Here is a 26,835-nt window from a genome sequence, read left to right as displayed (position 1 = left end):
ATATTTTTACTTCTCTCCTCTCTAGACTCAGCAGAGTATCTGTCATTAAAGTTGAGGTCACGAATTGTGAGACATCCTACAAACACCATTTCCTTCAGAAAAGAAATATTTAAAATCGATGTGTAAGAGAATATACCATTTCTTTTTCCATAATTATTCGACCAAGACTCATCGTTGCAAAACACACAGAGTCGTTGTGATATTTGAAAAAGTCTGGTCTTTGGAACTGAAATTCGATATCTGATTGTATTATTATTTGACCAGGCGCTTTGCAATTCACTCTACTTCCATATGTTAGAGATCGGAAAACCTTTATCCCGGTGTAATCCGATTTATACAGCACTTTTCTTTATTAATATATTGGAGAATTAATAAAAGAGGATTGAGATATAGTAAATATAATGGAAAATATATCTCTCTATTTTGTCCACACATTGTAAGATTAAAATATAATAGTGTAGAAAAGTGGGATTATTAGAAATTATCAAGAAATAGTAATTACATTTTCGATGATTAGTTCTCTGACAATTATATAGTTTGTTCTGCGCTTATTATAATAAAATAAATTTTCGCATTATGCCAGTGTGATTAGAATTTTTAAACATTAATAGAATTTACAATCGTTTCCAACTAATTACATTGTCGTCAACTTTTTCTTTCTAGAAACGAAAATAAAGTTTTATTTATCAAATAAACATTTATTAAAGCATTCTACGGAAGATATTTTTCAATATCATGAACTTGTTTCAATTAACACGGCAAGTGTATCAAGCGGAAACGAAAAAAGAGAGAGATAGCAAAAGAAATGATCGGTGGTTCTCCCCGAGAGAGAGAGAGCGAATCGCTCCCTCATAAAACGTCGAGTAAATTAGGCGGAATGACGGGATGAAAAATAATGTCGGGGCCGTATAACGGTAATGTATAAATGATACCTGCGGCCTCGGCGCCAAATACGGCCCTATGAATCAGAGGTCCCAAAGGTAACGACACAATTTCCTCGCCGCGAAGACGAAAGATAAGCTGTGTGCACGCGACATTACCGGTCGTTAAAGGGTGGTGCGTTTTGCCAACGCGCGAGGGGAAGAGCCCGTCGTTTTTGTGTCGGTGGTCACGATCGTGACGACCTATTTTCACAATACTGAATCGACTGCATGATGCACGCGGCCATTAGCATGTATAAAGATTGGTACAAAGCTAATAGATTTTTCGTAAAAACCCGAATCGATTTTTCTTCACAGAGCTGTTGCAACACCGATTATTATTTCAACGTCGAGGTAATTTTTGAATTTTTTTCAAACGCATTAAATTTCAATTTTTACTAAACGAGCAAAATCGATTCAGGGAAAAATCATAAATATTGCACAGAAAAAAATCTGCAGGTATTTTGAGGGGCCAGTAGAACGCTAATTAAAATATACAGCGGATACGAAGGGTTAAGGGCGTACAAAAAGCACCGCCACCCTCGATACATTTTCATTAACCACCATAGGCGCTCTCTCTCTCTTTCTCTCTCAGTCTTTCTTTCTCTCTTTGTTTCCGCCACGTGAATGTAATATTCCGTCGACTAATACCTTGCTGGCAAATAGGCATAGATTGCGCGCCCCATTCCATTTCTATCCTTCTTCTCTTTCCCTCTCTTTCTCTGTCTGTCTCTTTAACACGATGCCAAAGTTTTAATTGGATACGAGGCCGGCAGCGAGGCATTGGACATAAAATTAGGACGAGATTTGCGATTTATTTCGCCGGTCCTCTGCGTTGCATCGAGGTTGCGAATGTCACGTTTTCGACCAAAGAGAAAATGAGAAAGAGAGAGAGAGAGAGAGAGAGAGAGAGAGACAGAAAGATACGTTCCCAGAGAGCTTCACAGCCACCGTCGCAGAGCGCGATGCTGTAAGTCAGATTACCACCGGGTGTACACGTGGATTCTGGGAGATTCTACGCTCCGGAAAGGCGGTCGTACTCGCGGAGCGGTCAGCCGCCCGCGGTTTCATCGAGCCGTAATGGCGAGAATGCTTCCGGGAATGTTCCCGGCGACCGAATCCAAACTAGTCCGAGACCGGCCGATCCTAGGTACGACGTTCTCTGCGGGATGTCGTGCGGCCCAAATCGAATTTGCACGTGATTCGGTACGCCAAAAGAACAACGGGACTGTACGCGGGAGACCGTTCGAGTACGAAAGGAGGGACCGATTTGCGGGAGCTCATCTATTTGTTTGTCCCGAGAGCGTGGAAACAATCTCCTCGAAGTTCGAAGGGGATGGCGAAAAGAGACGCGGACCGTGGTCGCTCCGTTGTCGTTCTAATCGGATCCGGTGGTAATAGTATAGTAGTAGTAATAGTAGTAGTGGTAATAGTAGTTATTTCTCAACTTACTCGAATAGCATTTAAAGGCATTCACGCTTAATTTTTAAACGCAAACCATATTGTATTGTTAAAGAGAAAAGGAGAAAAAAAAAAAAAGAAAGCAGAGCGATAATGACATATCTGATGCTGCTGTTACGCATTCTTAAAGAGAGCTTATTCGCCGCGTTTTAAATATTGTTTTTGTTCCGTCAAGATAAATGTACTCGCGATTAATTTCGTTATTCATCCCTTCTGTAAAGCAAGCTAAGTATTATTAGTTTAATATTTGCAGTTCAAAGCGGAGAATATATGTAGTTTGCAGGAATATTTAATTCGTAGAGTTAAAGTGAACAGCGAACTTGCTCGTTATTTGACTTGAAGATCATTAAGAGTTTGTTCAGCGCAGCAGTATTTGATATACAAATCTTCGCAAGATAGCTGATTAAATATCAATAGACTGCCTTTTAATGATAATCTCGATATAATTGTATAAATAAAATTTAATGTGAAAAAACGCGCGCGGCATGAGGTGCCGTTCAAGAGGGATTTTTAAACAACAAATAATCAACATCTTCTCATTATGTCACATCCAAGTGTACATCTCGTATACTTAGGAAAGCGACGTGCTTGTTAATTATTTCGTACTTGCGTAGCGTGCTCCATCGACCTGTGCCCGGCTTTCGATTATCCTATGCTCCAATTACTTCCATTTACTTTGACGAGTAACTCTATCTCTTCTGGCTTGCGCTTAATTTAGTGTAACGATTACCAACAGATAACAACAATTTAGACTTAGATACGCTACACCTAAAAGTTATAATGACATTTAAAAATAGCTTATATTTTTATATCTGAACCGTTAATATGTAGAATGAAATTGTCACGTCATATTGCAGATATTACAAATTATTTAAAGCGACGTCTCTTCTTCATCACCTTTAATAAAATTATTCTTATTATAAATTAAAAATTATATTTCAAAAGTTTTTTGATAATATAAATATCCATTTTTCAAAATTAATTTATATTCCAAGTTTATAAATCCTGATACGTTGGATGCGGAAAACATTCGTTCGGAAATCCGACTAAAGTTTTATTAATATTGCTGCCCGCTAAAATCGTGTGACGTTTCGAATAAATCGCAACTCACGCAAAGAGAAATACTGAATCCCGGATTATGTTTATTTTCTGTACTTAAATAAATGCGATCGCGCGCGCGATTAAATGCGACATTTCGATTTTTGCCTCTTTATATCCCAATTCTGATCGAATATTATTTCACACGATTTCAAACACTTTCAATTAAATATTCGTATCGCAAATTAAATATGAAATAATTACAACAAGATGACGTCCAACTGAAGTTTTCCCATGAAAAATCAATTTTAAATTGCTTACAAAATTCGTCGGTGAAAAAGATAGACGAGAAACTTTATTCAGTAAATATTCTCTTTCTCTCTATGGATATTTTTAGTCAGAAAAATCTAAAATCGAAACGAATATCGTGGGTCCACATTCCCCGTTATATTCACGTGTCGCGAAACGAGATCAAACGGATGTGTCTCTCTTTCATGCAATTTTATTAGCATGTGACATAAAGCAATGTCGCGATATTGCAGAGACGGCAAAGCCCTTTCGGCTATTATTGGCTCACACCTACTATCATACCTTTTATAAAACATTGAATATATGCCAAATATTAACGTGAATGCAAGCTGAGATGCAACGTAAGTGAAATGACGATTTTTCAATTACTTTCGATTACAAAATCGCATTAATTATTAATAAAGGAATTCATGTGAATTAAAGTAAATTCTGTGCTTTCAGGTGTACTCGAGACATATAGAGTATCATATAATAGCGCGCGCGCGGGCTTTAATGCCCTGAACAAAAATTTTCTAACTGCACTTTCAAGTAGATACACGTTCCTACGCGTTCTTCGTTTTTCTTCGTCAAGTTTTTCGTCCGCGCGCAAAGCGTTCCGTCGTTGCCATTTTCTTCTAGTTCGCAGCAAGGCTTAACAAAAGTTTCGAAAGTAACTCCGGACTAATTATTCAGTTACTTGAAAGCTTCGTTCTACGCTACCGCACCCACTTTATCACCGGATTAAAAGTTACCTCCATTTCCGGAATACATCCTAAAATCTTATAACTTTCGATGATAGATAAAATTCATTAAGTCCGACAGCATTCCTACCGAGTTTGGCTTATAATCGTTTTCTCGATGCAGCTATTAATTTTTAAACACACCGGAACCATCCGGTGTTACCATCAATGTTACGTATTATGAAACTTGCTTTAAATTGTTTCATTTACATTTGAGTCACATAAATTTTGTGCATGGAAAACTATTATCTGACTAAAATTCAACGCCAAATCTTTGTCAAAGATTAATGAATGCATCAGCAACTATTATTTTCTTTAATTTGCAGAAATAAATAAAAATCAATTTTCAATTTTTCGCTTGCAAATTCATTTCTATGATACAAATTTTTTTAAATTAATATCTGTGCTTTCGTTGCAAGGATATTAAATTTAAAATTTAAAAAAAGCTGCGTTTAGGTACGCGCAGATTAATCGCAATAGCAGTGAATTTCGAATATTCGTGCTCTCGCCAACTTTTTGTTAACACGGCATACACGAGATTGAACTAGCGCTCATTACGCTCGTCCACGAGTAGCAGATAATTCATAAATATTCCGCATTACCATCGCACGCGCAACGCGCTCATGACGCACTTTCACGAAATTCAACTGAATCTCGCGGAGAAATTTTAATATAATTACTTGTATAACTACGAACGTTCGCAAATCCACGTGTGGCGTATACGCAACGTATGCTACGCAAATCAAAGTTATTACATAGATGAAATTCCACAACATTACAAATTTCCCAATTCCGCCGATTAATAAACACTATACGATCTCGCAAAACAAAAATTAAATGTGTTAGAATTATGTAAATACAAAGATAAAATAAAAACTATTTTTTGATTATATTTTATCATTGCATTTTTTTTTTTTTTTTTGGTATATATATTATTGTATCCGATTATGGATTTTCATAATTTTTCATACACTTTGCAACCAATCTATAAATGCATCTGGAATCTCGCGTGCGGGAATATCGATGGGGGAATGAATTCACCGACTGGGACTCACGCTCATAACTCACGATTATACGATACATTGATGAATGCGTTCGTGTGTTCCTCGCGTTACATATTTCGCGCGCTATGTGACGAAGTGGCCGATATTATTTATTCTGTTGCAGGTACAGTGACATTTATCATCGGTTTCACGGGATGCGTCGGCGCGCTGCGGGAGAACACATGCCTCCTCGCTGCGGTAAGCGCTCTATGGGATTCAATTAAGATCCTGCTGGATTACTTTAATTGTTCAATATCTTTTGGAACTTTAAAGTTTGATCGAACTTTTCCGGTTCGTTACGTGATATCTACGGTTCATCGCTACCTTGCCCGTTCTCCGGATCATCAAACAAAAGTTGATTCTTTGAAAAAAAAATCTAACGTTTAAAAATATTTAAAATCAAAAAGAGTCAGCTTTCTTTGGAGATGAAAGTTTCTCGAAAGATAACGATCGATCGTATGGCGGTTGAAAAGATGGTCTTGACGAACAGGAAACGACACTATAATGGCTACTAATTAACTTCTTTTCAGGAATCTTACAAGGATTTTCCTTTATAATTAATTTCACATTGCTGTTACAGTACGCGATATTTCTGGCGCTACTACTGCTAATGGAAATGACTGCCGGTGTCCTAGGATTCATTTTCAAAGATTGGGTAAATATTTCATAGCAATTTCATAGCGTTTCTCTCTGCTTTGTTTGATTTAGTTTGAAATCAAATTACATCAAGAATTTATAATAACATTACTAATAATGTTATTACTAATAACAAAAACATGAAACACACATCCTGCACATTAAACATATATATATATATATACATCACATATTTATATATTGATAGAAATATGTATCTAGAGAGGTAATATTAAAATATAAAATATTACAGATAATATCATTTTGCAACTATAATTTATCGTCATTATTTTTATTTTGCAGTAGGCATTTGATTATCCGCGCGAATAAAATTTTGAAGAAAATTTAGTTTTTGTCAAAATTCAGAAAATTTCTATAAAAAATTTAACATTTTCAACACAAGTGTACGCGTTCCTCGAAACAACTTTATCGTGTTCATTCATGATCGTTTCTATTTACAGCGTTTATTAATTCAGTAATTACAGGAAAGCATGGTTGAATTATCAAAGCGAATAAGCCGAATATATTGTACGATATTCGTCGATGCATATTTCACAATCACGTTCGCCAAGAGTACATGCACGCGCGCTCGCAGGCAAGACGAACACGTAGAACACAGAGTCTAGGCCGTGGCGCCGTCGAAGTTTGCGTATAATTATGCAGCAAGTTCTCGGGTTACTAATTAATTCCATTAACCGTATCCTTTAAACATGACGAGAATTTTCTTCCGCCGGCGGAAAATTTGAACAACCAACAAACGGCGCGCTATCGTATCGCGCGCAGCTAGCGTTTTAATGCGCGTCGTTTTGCTTTACGACCGGCGGAAAGTTAAGTTTCGTCCTTGAGCATTTGCACCTGCAACGCCTGTAACAGCCGTCAATCGCCGGCAAGAGGGAATATCCCGAGCCAGAAACTACCGATTGTAATAAAACTTCACAGAGAGATTGTGAAACTTTTTTTTACACTTTTTTTTTCTATCTCTTCGACATTTCTCTCCTCTCTTATTTTATTTTTGGCGGACAAACCGTTGGAGATGAATTTCTTACTAATAGTAAATAGTTTAGAATAGACGTTCTAGTTAATAGATCTAGGAATTAGATAATTAATATAATTAGGATATAGAGCGCAAACGATTTGCATTAATTGGTGTGATATTTTTATTTGCTATGCAGATAAAGTCACAAGCTACGGGAGGCTTCCAAGCGTTCATTATCCACTATCGGGAGGATCCTGATCAGCAGAATCTCATTGACTGGATCCAAGAAGACTGGGCAAGTTGATTAAAATTATATTCAATAACATTGGCACATACCTCACGTTTCCTCTTCCGTGGGTTCAATAATATAATTTCGACATATGCGTTTCCCTCATATATCCCATCAAATAATCAAACTCGAACCGTACACCGGCGGCCTTAATAAACGTATGTATATGTGCAAAGCGAAGAAGAGGGGAGGCGGGGGAAAGGGAAGGGCGTTCGCGCGCATTCCTAACAATAAGTAGCACGGGAAATTGTGCGGTTAGACGGTTACCGATATGCGAGTTTGCGCAAACTTTATCGAGTCCGCGCCGCGGCACGAAAATCTGCCCGAGATCAGCTTCCGCGGCCGCCAAATAGCGCGTAATATAATAGGGATTCGACAATCGATATCTGGTCATCCAATTGTGGTTTATGAGATTTCAATAGAACCGCCCGGGTACACTGCCACACAATTTCGGTAATCCTATCAGTAGAAGCTAGTCGATGGTAAACCGCACACGCCGCTCTCGGGCGTCGCGCCACACACGTTAACAGAACTGGCGAAAATTTCATCGCGATCTGCCAGACTTTAGCGGACACGACGGTGTGATTTACGTTTGGCCAAGTATCCGGCGGAACCGCGAGAATTAATTCAACTGATAGAGCCGTGTGGCAAGCGTTCAATGAAACGCAGTTTAACTAAAATACGGATCCCGCGAGAGGGAGACGGGCATAAATGAATTTCGGTCACGGAATATGCCGCAATAAGCTTAAGCGTTTAGACATTTATATATATATATATATATTCGTTGGATCCATCGATCGATCGATCGATCGATCGATCGCGAATCGCGTACACGCATAAATTACCGTGCATCGCGGGTACATATGGAAATATTTGCGAATTGATTCGGTTAATGTCGAAACACGCGAGAGACGAGCCTCAGAGACCGCTGATGAGTCCACAAATATCGAATTATCACCACAATTCCATCATCACAGCCTATATTCTTATGCCATCGATGATTAATAGAGCGGCTTGCTTTTAACGAATTGGATAAAAAAACGAAACTGACTAGAGAAAAGAATATTGTATCGCGCGTATCTTTATCATCTTAATCTAATTATCAGAAACACGCTGATGAGGATGCATAATTTCAATTTTGTAGAATTAGCCGCATTTTACATCAAATATCCAAATGTGACACGTGTAAATAAAGACAGTAAATGACAGCGATATTTTAAAAGACTCAGAAACGATCTCATCTTCAGTTTATAAATATGACAATCGCGTTTCCGATGCGATCGGGAGCACGGTATCGTAGAAATTGTTTACCGTTGCTCCGATCGACCAATTGTGGTTCGCGTAGATTTCAATAGGGACGCCCGGTATACCGACGCGCAATTTCGGCAATTCCTATCAACCCCGGGGGGAAACCGAGATACCGCCAAGTTGCCGTATACTGTATTGTCTGGCCTCGTCGGGATCCACTCGGTACCATTTATAGGCGGTTAATGAAATGCTTAGTACTTCGACTTCGCGCGGTGGCGAGAAGCGTATTTACCGTCACCGTCCCACTTATCAATTGGCTCACTCGGTCGCCTCGGCTGACACGATCGATATACAGGACGTATCAAGAAAGACATGTATGTATATACGCGCTTGTAATGCGTCCAGCAGAAATTTTATCTGACAGAAGTCGATTTTTCTGCAAGGGATATCTCATTCCCGTCTGATTCCGCTTCGCGAAATATCATTTAATATTGAACGTCCTGATCAAAGGGAGATCAAGTTAACTTCTAACCATCGTTCAATGACATAATGCGAGCGTTAAACGAATTAAAATCCGAGGATTTGTTATTATTTGTGTATGTACATTGTTCTGTGTGTGTGAGTGTTTATTTTTACATGATTTAAGTGTATGTCGTGTATGTTTAGTCGATAAGAAATCGATAGGCGAATTTAGGTCCGTTGTCGATGTCTCTTGATATCGTCTATACAGTATATCGAGCGCATAATAATTAAATCCAGCTAGAATCGGAAACTCGTATCCCGTATCTCGATACTCGGCGCATTCGCATCTCGTATGAATATTCCGCGCGCTTGTGTTTCGTATTATGAATATTTGATTGGAACGAATTGAAACGTTGCCGCATGAATGATTGAAATAAAACGATAAAAACAAATCAACTAAATTACGCAGTTGGCCGGGATTCGCTTGATATTACTTTTCCGTCCTCAACGCAGAGCTGTTTCTTTCTCCCTTTCTCGATCTATATCGACTTTGCGTGATGGTTTCTTATTTTACGGTAACGAATCATTTGTAATCAAAGTGTAAAGCACGTGCGAAATGACAAAAAAGAAATGTTCTCGCATATTTCTTCATTATTAATAATTTAATTAGCAAATATTTCCAGTATAATCCCGATTATCTATTTTTAATATCCCAGAAATTAATAGAATCTAATATTCGCACTAGATAATTTACTTTTATTACTTCTAATTAAACGCAAAATATCTTTGTTCGCCCGATTCTGTCGTGCCGAGAAATACGAATATTTCCGTGACTAATTAATTATATGAGAAACTCGCGAGGCATGCGCGCACGTTGGTTAATTAATTAATGCATCGAACGCATAACCGTAATATTAATTGACGATGCAGCAGATTACTCATCCTATTTCACAAGTAATTATCCCAAACGAATTAATGCTGGCAAGATCATTGAACACAAATTGTCTCTTAAAAACAATCATTAATACGAAATATGCCAAGGACATGTTTGTACGCAGAATTAACGTCGCCTTTAGAAGGATTTTTATCGATGCGTTTTATGAAAGATATATATATATATATATTTTATTATTTATTGTATAATTTTATATTTATTGCTTATATAAATTTGTAATACTTTTTACAATGTATATGTGTGTATATATCTGCTTCTTTGATTTGACAGTTGTTAGAATAGCGTAAGCAAAATGCTAGATTAACCAACAACACATACGAGTATCTAAGAAAGAATAAGACGCTTTGGGCTCTCATAAAAGAGACAGATATCGAGGTTCAATGAAGGACCACCGAGCGTTACCGACCAAATCCAACCCACGTCGCGTCCTCTGACCTTTTTCTTATTCCCTTAATACCCGGCTGCTTGCGACGGGATTCCTTTTTCCTCTTGCACTCTTATTACCTCGACTGGACGACGCTGGTTCGTTTCTCCTCTTTTCTTCTCGCGCGCGATTGGATCTCTATATAAATCGCGTATTTAATATTGCACCGCTCCTCAATTCCTGGCGCAGCCGGAATTATTTATGACGGCGTTTGAAATTCATATTTTCATCCGTGGTATTCATCGCAAATTCGATCACGATTGATCATATCGGTACTGCATATAGGCACTCCGCCAATAATGCAAAATATCCCCTTGATGCGCTTTGAGCACGATTCTTCAACTTTGCGCTCATGTAGATAACATTCTCGTCTGTATGAGCGTTTAAAAAAAAAACTGCGAATTTTCTACCCGACTATATTACATATAAGAAACGAATTCTAGCGCTTTGTATAGATACAATGGATCAATGAGAATGTAAAAGTTTAGTATAAAATTTTAAAAATATAAAATATATTTTTAAATAATATTATAAAATTTATCGTCTTTTTTATTTTTTTCAGTTGCAATGTTGCGGCATCGAGGGCCCAAAGGATTGGGACCGCAACAATTATTTCAATTGTTCGTCGAGCGACATCGGCTCGAGGGAAGCGTGCGGCGTGCCTTTTAGCTGTTGCAAGCGAAAACCTAATGTAACTTTATACCCTGATTAGTATATGCAATTTTCTACTGCTTATAAAAAATATTTTCTCATCAAATATTAATCAAACTATTGAAAGTTGAGTTAATCTTCTTGTTTGTTTCAGGAAATTATTAAAAATAAACAATGCGGCTATGATGTTAGAAAGCCTAGTTATGTAAGTACTTTTATTACTCTAATATTAGTTAATTTTTTTTTTTCATATTAAAACCTCCCATCGCATTGCAAAACTAACGAGTAACTAAAAAAATTCCGGATGTAAAAAAAATTGGCGTTTGTAAATGTTACTTAACTCACGCAACAATAATAGTTATATATATTTTTACAGATCTATCATTTTTTGTTCAATTTTTTTTTTCTTTTTTTTTTCTTATATTCTTTTTAACTTTTTTAATTTATCTTGTCAAAAATCTTTTATCGTAAGAGATCCTATAATAGAACTTTTTAATTTATTTCGTTAACAATCATAAAACTTCACACCTACATTACATCCTAGTATTCTGAGTGACATCTTAGTATTCCGGCCGCTTCTAGTTTTGCTTTGTTTCCGATTCGAAACTTGCGTTATTTCGCGAAAGATACGATAAACCAGGGAAGGGAAAACGCCTCGAAGGGGCACCGAATAATTTGTCTTTGGAATTGTGTTCTATCGCGCGAGTCCAGATTTGAGATAAGGGAGGGTAGTTCGCAGGGGTAGTTAGTTCTGCATAGGCCGCGCGCGCAGGATTGCACAGTGTCTACACAAGAGCGCGGGTAAAAAACGACCCAGGTCAAGAAACCGTGGAACTTAATTAGAGAGAAAATGCTCGAGTTCAGAGGAAGAGAGAAAGTGTGGAGGGAGGAATAAGAACTTCTATGCCGTCTTCTATTTTAGTAGAGTAGATATATCATCCCCGATGTAATGGCTCTTGAAATCCGCCCTCGCTAATTACGCTTTCATCGAAAAACCCCCATTGCTTAATTATATTTTTTTGTCGGACGATCGTTAATGCGCCGCGATGCGTTACGGGTCGATAAAACACGAATAAATAAATAACGATAAAGAGCTTTTTTCGATCGGGTATATCGAAGCGTCGCCATTATTTACTAAACATATATGTGTGTATGTACATGTGTACGTGTGTGTGTGTGTGTGTGTGTGTGTGTGTGTCGTATAAATTAATAGAAATTAAATCCGAGATCATACACAGATATCATAATTTGGTAATCCAATTTTATAAATAAAAATAGATTCCGAACAAAATAAACTGCCACGGGTGGCTTTCGCAAAAATTTATTACGCGGGAAAGAACTAATGTTATATGTGCACAAATACCCCTTTTGCTCGTTATAGCACACACTCGCACTAGACCACTTCACGCAACAGCGAACATCACGAACACCTTATTACATTTCTCTTACTTTCCCCCTGTGGTTTAAACCGCTAAATTATGCTCGCGCGTCAGTCGATAAACCCTTTTAAGTTTCCTCTTTCCCTTGGGGGCGTGCACTTTGTAGATTCTCGCGGTAAAGTAAAAAATATATCTGTGCGCGAGAATCGCGATTAGAAGGAACGGACGAGTCATTTTTATATTTACTCTCTTCTTTGATGTTGGTGGCGAGACGATATTTGATTTTCGGTGCACAGCAATGACCTAATTTCGAATCTTTGAGCTGTTAAACGAAGATCCTGTGTCTGCCGACTTTTTAAATCATTTTTATTTGCCCCTTCGGGCCAATGCAGACGGGGGAGAGGAGTATATTCGAGCGGGGTTGCCTAAGAGCGGGCGAGGAGTGGCTAGAATTGAACCTCGTACCCGTCGCTGGTACCGTGGTCAGCACCATGGTTCTGCAGGTATTCTTTCCCTGAAAAACTGCTCATCCACCAAGCTGGGAAGTCCAAACTTTCTCTGCTCGTCGATCGACTAATCGAACTATTAAACTGCGCATCGCTCGACGAAATCGATTTCGGCGAAACATCTCTTTTGCTTAGAATATAAATCAGAAAAATTTAAATACCGATATTTATATATCAAATACGTTTACTAAACATTAAGCTTGAAGATATAATATACTTTTAAAAAAATTCAAAATAAAGTAAGCAGCAGTTTAGGAAAATGCTGCTCTTTCAATTCCATAATACATTTTCCAGATATATATATATAGTTATCTAAGATAAACAGAAATCCGATGTGATATTTCTATTTCCGTGAATGAAAGTTTCTCTTTTATTCCGGCGAAATTACGCCACGGCGTAGAAATAAAGTATCTCGCAAGAAGCGACGCGGATTTTCAGACAAACCGCGTATATATAAGTTTCGCGGGAAGTGAAATACCGCGTCCGACAATAAAACGCTCGCGAACGCGAAGATTGATAGTCGCGATCGTCGTCACGGAAAGGAAAGTACCAACTATCGTTCGTTGCACTCGGTGACATCTGCGAGAGCTCGTATTTCCGCCAAATCAAATCTTCGATCGTGTGTTGCCTTACTTACCTTTCTAAAAGCGTACATACATATGAATATGCCATACCGTGCGCTTACAGTTTGTCGTCAATCGATCCGCTTTTATACCACAATGCAAAGACCGAAAGAAGTAAACTTTAGCGGGAAGAAATCGATCGAGAGAGAGAGGCCGTGATGCAAAGCGGTTTACTGTTGAAACTTTAATTCCATTAAGCGATATTTTGCGCGAGGCACAAGTTTCGACTACGACGCCAATTAGCTCTAAATATGCGCGCCGCCGAGTTTGAGAAAGTTGCAATTTCCCAGCTTCTCGATTCCTTTAGTAGGGATGCCACTATTTACGAACGTGATCGCATGTATGTTAAATGTAGACAAAACTCTGCGCACAGAATGTCCCAGAATTATCAAATGTTCTTTTAATTATCAAATGTTCTCTCAATATTTCTATATTGAAAAAAAGATAAATTTCAAACTGATTGAAGGAATCTATCGTGAAAAATACATTCGAATGATTCCTGAACCGGTAATGCCTCTCATGATTTTGGAACATTCTGTGTAAATTTGATATTGTTGTCATTTCTCTCTCATTTCTGCTTATGTCGTATTATTCTATGACGTATGCTCGTTTTTTTATTGTCAAATTTAAAGATATCGCTATTGGTATATACATTTAAATATATCTTGTCGTTATATGGGTCAAATTGCAAGTAAGTATATCCATAATGACGTGTATATCATATTCTCGTTGATGTATTTTATATCGATACGCAACGACTGCGGAAGGATCGATACGGTAAGTGTTACATGTATATACCCGCTCTTAAATAGAAAGGTTACGTGTACAAACACATAATATAATACAACATCGAAGCGAAACCAACATATAAAATTTTATGTTCCACATAACTTTAGAAAACATAGTTATGTATCCACTGCGTAGATTTGATTTGCAAAAATTGAATATATCAAACAGAATCGATCGAAATATTTGTCGAAATACTTGTGGCGATAATTTATAATAATTTATGTTAATAATGCACGATGTTAAAACGATAATGTGTGTGTGAGACACACTTTCTGACATTATATTATATACGAATATATATATATATATATATATATATATATATATATATATATATATATCTTTTATGTAGGCAAATATTATAATTCTCGAGTAGTTTTTGTAGGAAATTTCCGGAATTATTGTTTATAGTGTCTCGGAAATATCACATAATTTCAAGCGATAAACGCTTCGTTCATTTCTTTCTTTTCAAAACGCCACTTTCCGCGTAGTTAGGCACATTATACTCTTTAATAAAGATAGGAGCGTAAGTCATAAACGCGCGTATATACCGAACAACTATTCTAATAAAAGCGCTTATACGAACCTGGCACGCGATGCAACAATACGAGTTTTTACCTGTCTCATAATCAGTACAATAAATTACTGCCAGCTCGTTGCATAATCTTGACAGCCAAAACTATTATAGCATCCTTCAATGGGCATAACAAATATCCGAAGAACTAGTTTGCACGTCATAAATATGAATCTCTCTCTCTCTCTCTCTCTCTCTCTCTCACTGTCTTTCTCTTTCTCTTACATTAGCCAACCATATTAATTCCATGCTAATTATTCAAATTTCAATTTCGTGGCCGACGAGTTTTATTACTATTTTGACGATGTTCGCATGCAATTATATCGCAACAAGATAGCATATTGGCGTATCGGACGGTAAACTGGCGCCCATTAATATTGTATTACATTAATTGACACGTTTAATCGAAAATTATCGAGAAATTCATAATTAAATTTGTTATTAAAATACGATTAATATAGCCGTCGGTTTGTCAATATGCAGCTTCGAAATTAACGAATGATTCAATGGGGCGATAAATCAATTTAGTAAAGAAAAGTTGCAACTGCACGTCAATTAATGTAAATTCTGTCATTTGAAATAAAGATAGCTGATTATAGATTGTCGGATCAAAGGCTTAGGACAGACAGAACGTCCTTAGACTAGCTATGTTGATTCGAGGAAAATTATCGCAAGGTACATCGCGACCGTAAAGTCGCTCGCGTGCAATTATATACCGTCAAAATTACGTACGCACGGAGCCGGTCGGCGCAGAATCATATTACGCTAAAATCATGAGATTATATTACTACGTTAGAGCCTGGGATTATGCTACGCTATAATCGCGCGCTTATCTATGCTAGCGCACGTGATTGTACCGTGCTAGAATTGCGATGTTATCTATGCTAATACGGCAGATTATAGTACGCTAAAATAGGGAGGCTGCCATCGCCCTCGTGCCTGTCCAAAAAAAACGGGCTTGAAAGGAGGACTTCGTCAAGAGTGAGAAATTTAGCGAGTAGCTGACAATGAACGGTAGAAACGAATAAAAACGAGTGGACGCGAGTTTCTCTCTTTCTCTCTCTCTCTCTCTCTCTTCCTCCTCCCTCTACCTTTCTCTAGAGAGATCTTTTTCATCGTCGAATTAATCTTCTCTTGCCTCGCAAAAACCTTCGTCGCTCGTTTACCTTACGTCTTGTCAGAGAGTCTCAATTAACTTTGCGCTTAACCAAAGTCACGTTGCGTACACACCAGACCCTCGTCATCCACTTTTCATCTCCCCAATCTCTCCCATTACTGTCATCGCGCGCATCATCGATCGCTTTTGACACGCGCGACGAGCCGATATAAATTAGCAGTTGCTGCTCGGAGTTCGGAAAGGACGAGGCGAAGACTCTTAAGTAATTAGGGCATCTAACGCGCCGCTAATAAGGGAGTCGTACAATATCGTCGCGGCATCAGCGACAGACGAGAAGAGGGGGAGGGAAGGGACGATGTTGGAAAAGTTTAGTCGCGAAAAGGGATAAGGTGTAAATGAAGTAGCAGCTTGAAAGCCTCGCGTAGTTGCTCTCCCGGTTTCTTGAGAGTAAACGCGCGAGAGGCACGGTGTAACAGAGTAGGTTTGTTACTTAGATCCCTTTTCCCGTCTCCCTTTTCCGCCGCTGTACCCGTATATATTTTCTCGAGCACGTACGGATCCTCCTCTCTTGTTCCCTGCCCCGTTAGAATCTTCCTTCCGCTCTTCCCTCCCTCTCCTCCTTCCTCCGGAACCATTTTACGATCTCGGCTCGATCTACGCCCCCTCCAATACAATCTCCGTCCACCAAGCTCCAATAAATTAGGTTGCTACCTTTATATGACTGGAAATTGAAATTATCGTCCGGAAACTCGCTAGGAAATTTAAGCGGCGGAATTTATTGTTCGATATCCGCGGCTGAGAGAGTCGCTTCTTTAAGCACGTCGCTTTCGTAACGTACGAACCATTTCTTCGTAAAGCTCGTACCGCCAGACTTTTCTCCGGATGATATAGTTCTCGCGGCGGAATCGTGGAAAACTGAGAGGAAATGCCTGCCGGACCAAGTATCTTATTGAGTTTTCACTTAACGGAGCGTAGACCGGGATCGAGCAGGCGGGATGTAAGAGCGAGGACGGTCTGACCTTTTCAACGTTCTCGCAGATTCTCGCTCGGGCGCGACGCAACCGGGAGTTCACGATGCCGCAGATTTTCTCTCTCGGGCCCGTAAGCGGCTTTGCAGTAATTCGATTGTACTTTTTCGCGTGATAGCTTATCAGTGTTACAATTTATGACAAATAAATCTTCTTTTATCATAAAAAGAGAGAGAGAAAAATAGATATATAGATAGATAGAGAGAGACAGATGAGATATAATAATAATTCAAAATATATTAAAAAGGAATATACTCTTAAATAAAGAGCGTTTAGATTATAACTAGGATCGTTAGCTTATGTCAAATCTCAATTATTATCGTAATTTACGAAATGACGAAACATACATCGCGACAAACGATTGCGACACGCGCGCATTAAAATAGCAACCGATTGACGCGATCGACGATAAAAACGCTAGAGTTACATAAAGAACGGCGAAGTTATCCTTTCACTTTCTCCACGGAAACCTTCACGGAACTAACGTCATCGAATTGTCCTGGACTAACCAACTATAATAATAGCATACCGGGGGCAGCAAACGGTAAGCCAAGTAGCCGTTTCTCCTTTCTTTTTTCAGAACTTTGAGGTCGCCAAAGTGATTTACGAAAAAGGTTGCATACAGGCCGGCGAAGAGTGGATGGAGCGTAATCTCCTCGCGATTGCCAGCGGTGTGGTTGGTACGGCATTCGCTCAGGTACATGTCAGTAAAACATGCATTAGTATAAGTACAAACTCCGACCTTCGACACGCATCGGTGAATTTTCAACAAGCAATGGACGTGGAAATCCGTCGACTCGCCTTGCGAATAATTAGCACTTTGAATCCATTTTACTACGCTTAATTCGACTAGATAATGATAAAACTTTGACAAAACACTTAGATGTCGAAATAAAGGAATTGACGTTTGTGAAAAAAATTTTCGAAAAATTTTATTCTACAGTTTAAATACAGATTTTTTTGCCTCTCTTTTTGCAGAATATTCGTTAGGCAAGATTCTTTTAAATTTCCGTTTATAATGGAAAACTTAAATCTTACAACTTGCTTAATTTTCAATTTACGATTCAGATATATTCTATGTCGGTCGAGAGATTGTCGTCATTGATTCAAAGTGTTAAAATCAGATTTTAGCACGTTTCTCGTAATATATTCGCCGATGCGGCCTACTACGAGAGCATTATTAGAGCCGTTGCATGCCCTAGAGGAAATAAGGTGAGACTTTATCTCGCTTACGATGTTGACTGTTACCTATCTCGTTCATAGCGCGTTACACGCGAGAAGATGTAAAGTAGATGTGAGATACATAGTAATACGTAGCTAGGCGATGCAAGTTCAGCGTAATATATTGAGCCTTCTGAAATTTCATTAAAGGATTTTAAATTACTGCTTATTTACGGCACAAAATTCTCGTTATTGTGTATGTGTCGAGTAAATACCCAAGCATGTTGATATTGTTCGTTGTACAATAGATTTTAATAATTTTATTTCAATATGATATATTATCTAATTCGTATATCTTTAATCATGTATGTATGTATCTAATTATTTAAAATTTTACGAATATATATATAACGCATATTAACTATATATATGGGCATGACTAATAAATACACAAGTATACTACTAACAATAAGTAATAGCAAGTAAATAAATGTAAATTGAACAGCTTTCTTTCAATTGAAAAATGCATCGGTTTTTTCATGTATATTTTTTATACAAATTTCTGTTGCTATACATATGTAGATATTTTATTCATCATTTTCACAGACTTGATTCAATGTTGATATTTATTTATGCCAATTCTTTTTATCAAAAACAAGAAAATAATACATAATTTCAGAAATAAAATAGATAGTTTGAACATTTTTAATTTTTTTTTACTCTATTAAAATTTAAAAAAATACTTCATAAAAATATTTCCAATATTGTGTGTCTTGTATGACAAGAGGAGCACTTTATTCTATTATGGAAAATTAAATCATGTACAAAATGACACATGTTTAAAACATTCGAATATTCTGTGAAAGTGCTAAGAATAATTTTCTTTCTAGTCCTTGTAACTATTAAATGAACAAAGTGTCCTTGCTATTTTTCAGATTTTGGGAATCTGCTTCGCGCAAAACTTGCGCGCGGATATATTCGCGCAAAAGGCGAAGTGGCATTGACAATCGCGTGCCCCCACGGCAGTTTAGCATCTTGTATTTATAGATGCTAACCGGCTACGTTGATCGAATTATACAAGGTCTCGACGCGGACTCCGGAGCTTCGACGAGTGGACCAATTGAATCTTCCTTTAAATGAAGAGAAAAACATGAATCCCTTCGAAGGATTTTCACAATGGAGGCAAAAAAAAATATCGTTAGACGAGTTGGTGCCGATATACCGTTATCTTTGCGATTCGTCGACGATAATCAAATTCGCCGATGTTACGTTCGTGCAGCTCAAATCCTTCGACTTGTAAATATCCGAGAAACTTCGCAATTGCACGCGACGATCCCCGTCCTACTCTTTCGATACCGTCCAATCGATTAACGCCTTGATTATATGTCAGATAATGAGAGAAATTGATTGTTTTCCGACTTCATTCTTATCCGTCGCGCCTTAATTAATTTTGTTCTTAGATAGATTTCTTATTGTAAATAGAGTGAAAACAATCTTCAAAAGTAATAACAAATTTTGTAAATATACTGACAAGCGTTATTTGTGGCATTTTGTAAAATTTATTTTTATTATTTTATAAAAAAATAAAAACAGATGTAATTTCTTATTTGTATTAACATATGTAAGCTAAAATGAAAACTATTTATCCATATAATTCCATCATACAGACTAAAAGAATTAATTTTTTTTTGATATCGCATTTAAATCGGTCATATATATTTAAAAGTCGAATTGCTTAAAACTTTAATAAATTATATAATCTGAATAAAATTTTTCTCTTGTATATTTATCGCGTGCACATTTCTGTTAATTAAAATTAATTTCTCTCGCTATCAGACAACATCGGCGAGAGGACGATAATCGTCGCGCACGTCCAACAGCGAGGTTTCTCGACGCGAGAGCATCGCATGATATCGTCACGAAACGTCCAAAGTAACGTTTGTCTTCATCACGGAAGCGGAACGTCTCGATATTTCATCTCGACGTTGCTGCCTGCGAAACGTATCTACTTCTTTGCGAGAAATCGCGCACCAAAATATTTCGCTCAAGAATTGCAAAAGACAGACATCTGCTTTCAAATCTTATACGAATCCGCACTCAAATCTACAACTTTTTTTTTTACATTTATGTGATAATTCATTCTTTTACTTTGAGTCATTCTGTGAAACGCGCTCGAGATGAATCAAAAAAAAATTTTAGATTTTCTTGTACAAAATTTTGTATTATTTTGCTTTATTCTTAACAATCAAAAATTTTTTGAGATATATATAGTTATATATATATATATATATATATATATATATATATATATATATATTATCAATTTGAAGTACAAGTGTCTTAAGTGACAAGAGCATAGGACAAGGAATTTGATTGTACAAAATGGATATCCTCGAATCGAAAAACGACTTGTTCTATAGAATCACCTCTCAACCCGAGTCAACAAGCAATCACAAGTGGCACTTAAAACGGCGCGAACTCGATTCCACTGAGAATCGATACTCCTAGAACAAACAATAAGATCTCATCCTGTGCCTGGTACTTGCAATTCGATTTCTCTCGAGATGTCTCGGCGCCGATTACATCAACATCGATTATCGTCGTTTAATCGCGGTTAGGTAATTACATTTTCACTCTCCACCTATAACAACCTATAAAGTTGAAGGATTGCAGTTTGAAGAGGAACAGAAAATTTTGTTAACCAAAGTTAGAATCTATCGATTGTAGTTAACTGTCAGATCTGATTACATCAACATCAGCCATCATTAATTGTGATTAATCAATTATTTTCCAATGAAACTCAATTCTACTAATAATAAATACACACATACGAGGAAACGAATATCCTGGTGGAATTAATCAATCGATGCAATCGACCCTTACTAAAACTCGCGACTCGGAATCGCTCGAACGTGACAAGATTCGAAGGTCGACACGGTCGATTGCGGAATTTCGCTCGCAGACGGAAGAAGTCGATACGTTTCGCGCGTTTATTTATGGAAAACACAGGCAAACAGGTCCCTCGTCTGGTCCGCGAACTACAATGTGACGAACCATTAAAGTCGATCGACGTAACGTCGTCGTGGGGGCGCGGTGAACGAGAGAAGTCGACTTCACCGCACAACACTGAACCAACAACTTTCCGCCGTGACGGGGAAGAACGGCAGCCATAGAACGCGCACGAGTATATAATAACTTTCCCTTGTTCCAAACGCTCTCGTTAAAACGATGATAATGGATTCATCGTACCATTTCGGGCATATTGATCCCACACACTGGCACATTCCATCCCTCCATCATCGGCGGGCCAGGTGTCCGTCGTACACCGCGTCTAACGCACGCACGTCAGAAAACACGTCATTCAAAAGGGCCTCCTCGACCCTTCGATCTACCCTATAATTGCCGCTATTTATCGCTATGGTAACTGAAAATGAGCACAATGACGAGAATTTCGTGAATTTCAACGTATTAAATCCCGCATTGCGTTTCATTATAAAATTTACATTTAAATAAAATTACAAGAGAGAAAAATTTAATCGTAATGTCACATTTACGTTTCCTTTGTTAAAAATATTGAAAATTACACGTGACGAATTTTAACGTTACAATTTTATTTGTGTAAATAAACGCAATTATGAATTGTGATAATCATTTAATTTGTTTATATTCATCTGGAATTCTTTGCGAGAAAAATAATATCAAAAAGATTTTGACATGTGTTGTGAAGGGTCGATGGTAAATATGAACGCATTTTATACCATGTATTAAATTGCACATGCAGTTGAATGAATTATGTGCTTTACGTGGATTACATGCGGGTAGACGTGGTTGACGTAACGTGCTAACTTGGGCTGTTAATATTTATAAATCTTGTGTGCTAGGATATACACGACGGCCTTCCTTACATATTAATTTATGCTCGAACTTAATATCAACGGAGCAAAAATTCGCAAGTATAGTTGAGGAAATATTACGAGATTTTCCTGAATCTACGAAAATTTATTTCGTTGCTGTAAACAAAAGAGACTCAAAATTAAATTTTTTTTTCAAAAATTTACAATTAATCGTGAAAAACATTATCGCGGCTGGCCCGTGTACAAAATTGATTAACTTACAATATTTTTATTCATCAACTTGCCGATTTTCACGAGTATAAGATGTAACTTTTACATGTTTTATTGAAAAAAAAAAACACAGTTATCTTGAATAAAAAAATTAATAAAAAAAGACAAAAAGTGCAATTGCTCAATTTTTAAATTTTGCAAAATGCATATTGAATCAAAAAGCAAGAGTAAATCCATCACAATTCATTTTCTCTAATCGATCTACGTGCCAATCGATTATGTGATATAACTTGTTGCTAAACGGTTCGAGCATGAATGCGAAATACGTCGTACATGTATCCTTCTTTTAAGACATTTATACAGAATTCCCTGTAAATCTCATCATATTAGGTAATCGAATATATCGATACAATTAACAAGAAATATCCGTTGAAAAAACGCCGTTGTTATTTTACATACAAAGTTTGCTGTACGAATTATTGTCGACTCACCCTAGGAACACTTCTATCATAAGTACACGATGTTAATCCGTGATGTTAATTAGTCATACTTCGTTTCGCCGTATAAAGGGAGTTAATTTAAGCGATGATTGTAATTCCTTACGAGCCACTGACGCGAATGTGAAAACACGGGTTTAGCAAAGCGGCTGTGTTATTTAAGACGAATAATACTCTTTTCATAGATAGTTGTTTTTAATGTTGTTTCCCTATCTGTCTCTCTCATGTGTTCTATAACGATGGCAGAGCGGCGAATGTTTACATATGTGCGCGACAGTTGTATGTGTATACAAGATCTACTTTATCGAGATGAAAATATAGAAAAAAATATCACACATTCCCTAGTAAAATAAGAATGACTGTTTTAGAAAAATACGTTTTAATATACGTAACACATACGTAAAGTGTATGTCATGATTTCTATATTTTATTCATAAGTGCGCGATAAGCACAGATACATCTAGATTACGTCTAGTACAAAATCGTCGAAACAATTTGCTAAACCCGACATTCCCGGTTCGTGCATCGTTCCATTAATTTGATTTGTTAACCTGATCCGATATCCTCATCGAGAAGGCAATCTCACCCAAGAATATACGGATCACGTAACACAAATTAAAACCAGGTTCGATTGGAAAATATATTGTGTAATACGTTAAGCGCGTTAAAGAAAAGTTGGTGCAAGTTGACTCGTTTTATTTTTCTTTGTAAGATTTTCAATTTTCCTCCTTAAATTTACTCAAGTAACGGATAAGTATATTGATCATCATGCTTCTCCGTTTCGCATCACACGATCGTTAAAATATCAGTTGCTTAGATTCATAAGGCGTCAAATTTTACCGTAAGATCAAGCCAGTAATCTCTGGTTAAGTGTTTAATATTTAATTTAATTATTTGCGAGAAATCTACGCTACAACCGTCCTTTGGATATAAAATTCAATTTAAGATCAATTTTATTTTTAAAACGCGATATTATAATCTGCCATATCTCCCGTCGCACTTTTATAATTCCATAAATCACTTATAATTAGCAATCTCTACTGGATTATATTTGACGATTATAATTAACGATTTTTATTTTCTGTACGTACGATTTATCATATCTTTGTAATCTCATAATTATTACAAAACTGCATATTTCACTTTTTAGCGCACAATATCGTTTGCATATTCTTTTTTATTAACTTTTTATCTTAATAAAGTTATATGGTTTACATATTTCTGTTTTGTTTTTCTTTTTTTCGTCTTTCACCAATTTTATTTTGCCATCTATAATATTTTGATACTTTTGATAATATATCATGTCTCTTTCAACTATAATATTTGATATTTTTTAATATACATAATTATTTTTTTATGTTTATACAAAAAAAATTGTAATTCTTTAAATATTAAATATTAGAAAAAAATTTCCATAAGTATTTATTCGTATTTAGGGTGATATTTTTTACAATATCATTGGAAGTACATTTCGACAAGCAATCTTAAGTGTTACTAATAAATAATTGCAATTGTCTCCGTAAAGTAATCGATAGAGTGACTCGACAAGCTAAACATAACCAAAATGATAATAATTTATATCTTATTATCTGATCCATCTATTGTCTTATGGAGAGTTATATCATTGTACTCCTTCTTTCAATTCCTGTAAATATTGTATATTTACTTGTAAAAAAAGGACTAAGGAAGAGAAAGAGAGAGAGATAGTTTAATCGCTTGACCAACACCGTTACGGTAAAAAAAAAATGATGTAATATAATGTTCTTTTCATGTAAAATAGAAAACAAGATTTTTTGTCCAATCAGCGCATTTCAAATCTTGTAAATATGTAAACCGCATATGCTATCGTATCGAAATAATCGGAATAAATCAATTGTCGTGCCAAAAACTTCCAAGTCACATTTCGATATAATATCGATAAATTCGAGAAAGTAGTCAGAAACAAATGTATAGATGTACAATTCAAGAGAGAGCTTATTTCTCCATAAATTATCTCATGTATATATTTTTAAAATATGAGAATTATATATCTATTTCTCCCGTATTTCTAATAAATAACTCGCCGTTTTTTTTTTTTTTTTTATATTAAAACAATTTGGGGAAATAAACTCTTCAGTTTAAATTCCGTGTACAAGTCGCTATTGTTCCAGAAACACCGAGATATAACGTAATGACTAAAAAGTGATGATTAAAAAGTCCGCGCGACGTCCGATTACACTATGATTATATTGCACAATTATATTTTTTTCATATGAGACGCGTGTCTATATACGATAAATCTAATGTAAATAAGAGCGAAACACGTCCGAGTAGAGACTACCAACTGACCAGGCAGACCGATGATTTTTACAACGTTTCGATCGTCTTATCTTCACTGCGTTGAATTGTAGCGAAAAATTCTGAGCGAATCGATACGGAAAGTTTGTTATTTCGATGATCGACCGAATCGCACGGAATCGCAATGAAGCTTTCTCTTCGTGCCACGAATGCGTTCAATATTGCTCGAAAAGATTACGGAATTCAAGTCCGTCAGTCGTACAAAAATCTTTGCTATGAATAAAGTTGATATTAATTGTGATTACGATTTACGTACTGCCTTATTTTTACTATAGCTTCTCGATTTAATGATTGTGAGATATACGATTGCCAATCGTACTTCGAGCCGTCTGTGTATGTCTGTAATTACGACGACACTGCCATTGTAGTGTTTGATCTTTTGATAATTTGCGATTTATTATATCGGTACGGCTATACATATGTAATATAGATAAATAGCACTCCTAAGTGTAATCACATTGTAATTGAACTAATGTAAATATACAGCCACATAATTTTCTTGTAAGGCTAAGAGATTACTGTAATGTTTTTATGGACAGAAAAATGGATATTTATACCCGTCAACATGTAAAAGAGTCAATAAAAATTACGATAATTGATACTTTTGCACAATTTCGTTAAAAAGATTTGATTATGCTTATTTATGTAATATTAAAGATGCTTATTTATGTAATATTTATATAAATTATTATCATGATACATATATCAAAATGAAAAGATATAAATACAATATACATATATAATATTATATTTATATATAATATTATATTTATATTTATATATATTCTTATTATATTAATTATGTTTGTTACATGATACGATTATCGATTTAATATATATTTTTCCGCATTATTACATTCTATTTTTAAGTTCCTTTTTGTTTTTTTTATATATACGCGAAATACATTGAAACTGTATTTATTAAATTATTATTATTATTATTTTTACATTGTGTACGCTATTAAACTATCCTTTGCTGCTTATCAATCGAGAAAAAAAAAACAGGAAAAACAAAGCAGCTTTGTCGGTTGTAACATCGAATGGTAACCGGATAAACGCAGTCTTAACTAGTAATATCGGCTATATTTACACTTCCCAGGTAACTCTCTGTCTCTCTTCCCAGGTAAGCGTTCGTTTCACTAGATGACTACACATATTTTTTATAGAATTTAATCATAAAAAAAACATGCTCTGTAATCATTAAATAAATGTTTCTTATATCTATGTTAAAAATAGTATCTCCAAAAATTTATCAATTTTTTTATATAATAAAGATATATTATTTATTTATTATAAAATATATTATATCGCATCTTCTCTCTCTCTCTCTCTCTCTCTCTCTCTCTCTTTTACTCTTCTTCTATTATATATTTACAATAGAGTCTACATCTGTCCACCGAAATTTAAATCTTTTGTTGATCCAGATCTATCTGCTCTCGAGAAATTATGCGTCGTATTAAGCATGCATGAAATCCTTGCACAAAATCCTTTTAGCACTCGGCGCATTCATCGGACTTACTATCGCGGCTCTTTATTGTCAAAATACGATATCTTCCTGCGCGCGCGACCCAATTCTAACGGCGGAATTGTTCGAAAGTCGATGTACGTGCGACTGTCGTACAATTCGAA

At 36.3% G+C, this 26,835-nt stretch overlaps 1 protein-coding gene across 3 annotated transcripts in view; it reads left to right on the top strand.

Annotated features, from left to right (window-relative positions):
- LOC126848780 (tetraspanin-5) overlaps nucleotides 1-25,818 on the top strand; it is a 108,106-nt gene extending 82,288 nt beyond the window's left edge. Inside the window, exons 3-10 of one of the 3 annotated variants that reach the window (XM_050589980.1) lie at nucleotides 5,615-5,688; nucleotides 6,071-6,145; nucleotides 7,299-7,397; nucleotides 11,043-11,171; nucleotides 11,286-11,336; nucleotides 12,903-13,013; nucleotides 17,728-17,844; nucleotides 19,244-25,818. In XM_050589980.1, the coding sequence (XP_050445937.1) occupies nucleotides 5,615-5,688; nucleotides 6,071-6,145; nucleotides 7,299-7,397; nucleotides 11,043-11,171; nucleotides 11,286-11,336; nucleotides 12,903-13,013; nucleotides 17,728-17,844; nucleotides 19,244-19,312 (725 nt within the window). In that variant the 3' untranslated portion in view covers nucleotides 19,313-25,818. The remainder of the gene's footprint in view (nucleotides 1-5,614; nucleotides 5,689-6,070; nucleotides 6,146-7,298; nucleotides 7,398-11,042; nucleotides 11,172-11,285; nucleotides 11,337-12,902; nucleotides 13,014-17,727; nucleotides 17,845-19,243) is intronic. The other 2 variants (XM_050589990.1, XM_050589971.1) reach the window with 2 other exon arrangements.
- Nucleotides 25,819-26,835: the final 1,017 nt, after the last annotated feature.

This window comes from Cataglyphis hispanica, chromosome 1, assembly GCF_021464435.1.
Source record: "Cataglyphis hispanica isolate Lineage 1 chromosome 1, ULB_Chis1_1.0, whole genome shotgun sequence".
Lineage (NCBI taxonomy): Eukaryota > Metazoa > Arthropoda > Insecta > Hymenoptera > Formicidae > Cataglyphis > Cataglyphis hispanica.
The sequence above is the reverse complement of the archived record's forward strand: the minus strand, read 5'-3'. Positions and strand labels throughout refer to the sequence as shown.